At 49.4% G+C, this 5,000-nt stretch overlaps 1 protein-coding gene across 2 annotated transcripts in view; it reads right to left on the bottom strand.

Moving 5' to 3' along the window:
* Positions 1–5,000, bottom strand: part of LOC113803671 (uncharacterized) — a 61,530-nt gene that overhangs the window by 40,355 nt on the left and 16,175 nt on the right. For both annotated transcript variants that reach the window (XM_070140808.1, XM_070140810.1), the window contains exons 2-3: positions 3,892–4,130; positions 2,637–2,841 (exon numbers count right to left, since the gene is read on the bottom strand). In XM_070140808.1, the coding sequence (XP_069996909.1) occupies positions 2,637–2,841; positions 3,892–4,128 (442 nt within the window). In that variant the 5' untranslated portion in view covers positions 4,129–4,130. The remainder of the gene's footprint in view (positions 1–2,636; positions 2,842–3,891; positions 4,131–5,000) is intronic.

Below are 5,000 nucleotides of genomic sequence, written 5' to 3'. Positions count from 1 at the left end.
GAGAGGAGAGGAGAGGAGAGGAGAGGAGAGGAGAGGAGAGGGAGAGGAGGGGAGAGGAGAGGGAGGAGAGGAGAGGAGAGGAGAGGGAGAGGAGGGGAGGGGAGGGGAGGGGAGGGGAGGGGAGGGGAGGGGAGGGGAGGGGAGGGGAGGGGAGGGGAGGGGAGGGACGGGGAGGGGAGGGGAGGGGAGGGGAGGGACGGGGAGGGACGGGGAGGGTAGGGGAAGGAGAAAGAGAGAGGAAGGAGGGGGATGAGAAGGGGAGGGAGGGAAGGAAGAGAAGGGGTAGAAAATGAGGGGTGGAGGTAAAGGAAAGGGTAGGAAAGGAAGGGGGTAGGTAAAGGAGGGGTTTGAGGAGGGGGGGGAGGGAAAGGTGGGGAGAGGGGAGGAAAAACATGGGGAGGGGAGGAAAAACATGGGGGTGGGGGAGGGAAAGGTGGGGAGAGGGGAGGAAAAACATGGGGGTGGGGGAGGGAAAGGTGGGGAGAGGGGAGGAAAAACATGGGGGTGGGGGAGGGGAGAGGGAGAGGGGTGTTGGCGGGTCCGGTCCAGAGGCGCGAGGCGAGGGACAGCGATAAGAGGGCTTTGGGTCTCATCTTGAAAATTCTAATTATGGAAAGCCTTGGAGGAAATTAAAAGACACAAAAGTGGCTGTGAGGAGGAGGCGACGGAGGGCGAAGATGGCGCTCTGCAAAGGCGGAGGAATAACTTTAATAATGGCAATGAGATTAAAGATGGCAGCTCGAGCAAAATAAAAATGATTAAGATGATGATAACTATAATAACCATGATGATAGGAACTGATATCAATCGGTATCAATATCTACTGCATTAACGTTTATTTTCAGTGATCATATTAATTCTTGGGTGCTCTGTAATTGTCTAATATTGGGAAGGAAGCGGTTTTATTCTACGCACACCGTTGTAATTCATTCAGGAACACTGACCTTACCTTTGAGAATGATTCTAATAACACTGACCCTCGTCTGGCCTGGCCTGACCTAGGCTGACTCACGTCTCACCTTATTCAGCCTCTGGGGACTGAGTGTTTCCTACCTGTTGCCTAATTTTAACTAAGTTCTAGGAAGGGAGAGACATCCTTATCAGCCGCGAGGGATTTGTCGGAATTCAGAATGGGAACAAGGAAGGATGTGCAACCATCACCATCATTATTCTCATTCTCATTATCATCATCCTGATCCTGATCATCATTCAATCGATATTACCAATAATTCCAATATCCTGACATCATTATCATTAAGAACTGAACCTGCGACATTTCAACAGAAACTTCTTTTGCTCGGGACAAAAATGGAAAGAATAACCAAAACATAAAAAAAGTAAATTTGTCATTGGTTCGCAAAACAAAACACATTTCCTAACCTCCCTCCCCTTACATGAAGAATCGCCAATTGCTACGCCTGGTCACAGAAACGGGCATTAAAGTTGAAAATTGGACTTCACGTACTCATCAAAGACGTTCTAGTCGACGATTGTACAAGCTGGGTTATCATAACTCTTTAAAGCCAACTAACAAGCTTTTTTTTTTAGCAGTTGTATTATAACCAAAGAAGCGCTAGCCTGGACGAAGGGACATACCCGTTGCAAAGACCGCAGATCAAGGCGAATAGAAACAAGAACATGAGAACAGCATGTAATAATAGAGTTCCAGCATATCTACCTACACGTCGCCCATAGATGGCAAAGTATCCATCACCACAAAAGTACCCGAGAGATGATGAGAGGACAAAGAAAATGGGAATGGGGGAGAGGAAGGGGGGAGGAAGGGAATGGGGGAGAGGAAGGGGGGGAAGGGAATGGGGGAGAGAAAAGGAGATAGGGGAGGAAAAGGGGACGGGGGAGGAAAATGGGACGGGGGGAGGAAGGGAGGCGGGGGAGGAAGGGAGGCGGGGGAGGAAAAGGGGACGGGCGGGAGGAAAGGGGCGGGGAGAGGAGGGGGACGGGGGAGGAAGGGACGCGGGAAGAGGGAGACGCGGAGAGGAAGGGGGACGGGGAGAGGAAGGGGGACAGTACATACAGTATACATACATTATATATATATATATATATATATATATATATATATATATATATATATATATATATATATATATACATATATACATACATACATACATATATACACACGTAAGGATATTCAAATAGAGGAAAGGGCGGGAGTGAAGCCGCCCCCCCCCCTAACTCGCCCTGAATGGCAAAGAACCTCGGAATATTCGAGGCCCGGGGCACGAATGGCAAATGAGCCACTTTGCATGGCGGATCGATGGCAGTCGCTTTGATCGTGTCACAAATACCGCTCGGATTTCGACTCAGAACCCGGGGAGTGTGTTTTCGCTGTCCTCTTCGCTTCAGGGAAAGTTTTTTTTGAGGATGCTTCGCCATTTCGGGGAGTTTCTTGCAGCACTTGATACATTTATTTATAGATACGCCATGTTCTATATTCGTATACATTTACCATGTATAAACACACTAACACACGTACAACAAAAAACATACACATACAAACATACAAGTATACATGCACACAAACACACAAAGCAACCACGCCCCCCATACACACACAACCGCCCCCCACCCCCCGCACACACACCCAAGGAAATCCCGCCTTGGCCCTTTACCTTCCGCCTTCACGAGGTCGCTCCTCTTCTCGACGTCCTCCTTCGGCGCCGCAGCAGAAGGCTCGGGTCGGGCGGAGGCGGGCTTCTTCAGGGAACACGTCGAGGGAGGCGAATCGTCGGCCTCCTTGACCTTGTCTTGGCCGACGGCGCCTTTGCAGATGTCCGTTTCGTCCAGGGTCTTCACCTCGAATCGCTTCCTAATTGACTGCAATAGTTAATGGAGTCAGTCACTGGATAAGGATGTAGGGTTAATGGATGACAGCTCTATTTCTTTTTATTTGTAACTAATACATTTTTTCAGATACTTTTTACTTCTTTGGAAATTAATAATATACATTTTATTTATTTTGTAACTAATGACATCTATTTTCTTCTAGGTAGAAAGCACGACAGACGATAACCTTTCGACTACTTTATACATTTCCCATGCTTTGCTGTTTTTCAAAAATCCCTTCCTTCTCTGCCTCTCCTCCTAAGTCTTTCTGCCTCCCTCGTTATTCCGTCTGTTCTTCTGCAGCCTGCCTTAGCCTACATCCACACGCTTAAGTCCTTAACCTATACCTACACGACAAAGCCCACCAAGTCCACGCCCTGTGTCCTTACACCGAAAGCCAAAGCTGTATAAAATTACCCTTTCCTTCCCCACCCTTTTTCTCCCCTTATTTCCCACCCTATTCTTCTCCCTTTACCTACCACCCTTTTCTCCCCTTACCAAGCACCTCCCTTCCTTTCCCCTTTCCCTTCCTTTTTCTCCTCCCTTTTTTCTTTGCACCAGTCCCTCCCCTTTTCTTCTTCATGCTTTCTCTCCCCCTTTCTCCTCCTCCCATTTCCTTCCCTTTTTCTCACCCCTTCTCTTCTCCCCGCAGTCCCTTCCCTCTTTCTCCTCTCATTCCCTTTCCCTTTTCTACTCTCCTCATTCCTTCCCTTTTTTTCTTCCCCATGCCCTCCCCTTTTCTTTCTCCCCCCCCCCCCATTCTCTCCCCTTTTTTACTCCTCCTATTCCCTCCCTTTTACTCCTCCCTCCAATGCCCTTCCCCTCTTTCTCGTACCCCCCTTCCCTCCCCTTTTCTCCTTCCACCCATACCCTTCCCCTCTTTCTCCTACCCCTATTCCCTCCTCCCTTCCTTCCTTCCCCTTTTACTCATCCCCCAATTCCCTCCCCTTCTTCCCCTCCCCTATTCCCCTCTTTACTCCCGTCTTTCCTCCCATCCACCACCCCCTCAACCCCCCTCCCTCCCCTCCCCCATCCTCTCACCTCGTAATGCGTCTCCGTGCCTTTGCAAGCGGCGAGCGACGGAGCCCCCGTGACGCCGCCGCTGGTCTTACTCGCCAGGAAGCTTGAGATGAGCTTCTGCTGCTCCACCGGGCTGTTCATGGAGAGGTCGGAGGCGCTCCCCTTGCCCAAGGTGGAGGCGGAGGTGGAGGCGGAGGGTGCCAGCTCCTCGCCGCCTCTGCTCCGCTGCTCGTTCAGCAAGTTGTCCAGGTCCGCCATTGCTGGAGGGGAAGGAGGGAAATTGGTGGTGAAGGTTGAGGGGGAAGTGGAAGGTAAGGGGGAGGGAGAGGTGGAAGGGGAGGGAGAGGTGGAAGGGGAGGGAAAGGTGGAAGGGGAGGGAGAGGTAAAATTGAAAGTAGAAGTGGAATTGGAGGGGGAGGCAGAGGTGGAAATGGAAGTGGAGGGGAGGCAGAGGTGGAAGTAGAGGGGAGGCAGAGGTGGAAGTAGAGGGGAGGCAGAGGTGAAACTAGAGGGGAGGCAGAGGTGGAAGTAGAGCGGGAGCGGGAAGTGCAGGTGGAGATGAAAGCGGGAGTGGGGGTGGAAGCGGTGGAGAGGGGGATAAAAATGGAGATGGATGTGGACCTGCTGGTGGTAGAAAGGGGAGGTGGAAGTGTTGGAGAGGACGGTGATGGTGATGGAGTGGAGACGGGGGGCTGAAGAGGTGCAGATGGAAGAGGTAGCTAACGTGTTGGAGATAATGATGTAATAATGGAGAAAGCAATAAAGGTGGAGTACGTGAAGTAAACTGGAAATTGTTGGAGGAAGTGATGATGATGATGATGATGATGCATGTTGGAGAAGGAATCAGAAGCATTGGGTTGGGGGGGGGGCTAAGTCTATTTTCTGTCCATGCCTTTAAGCTTTGGCTAATACGTTAATTTCTATCCTTCAGCAACACAAATACTTCAAACTAAAAGACACGTCTAAGTATTTATTATATCACATTATATCATATACCAAAATATATTATAATACAAACATCACTAAATTACACGATAAAATAAAAATAGAAGAAAAAAGAACACAAAAAGCACTAAACATATAACCATGATAAAAACAAATCCACCTAAATAACAATAAATAGATAATAA

This window comes from Penaeus vannamei, chromosome 27, assembly GCF_042767895.1.
Source record: "Penaeus vannamei isolate JL-2024 chromosome 27, ASM4276789v1, whole genome shotgun sequence".
NCBI classification, from domain to species: Eukaryota; Metazoa; Arthropoda; class Malacostraca; order Decapoda; family Penaeidae; genus Penaeus; species Penaeus vannamei.
Note: the sequence above shows the minus strand (reverse complement) of the source record. Positions and strands in the feature narration are given on the sequence as shown.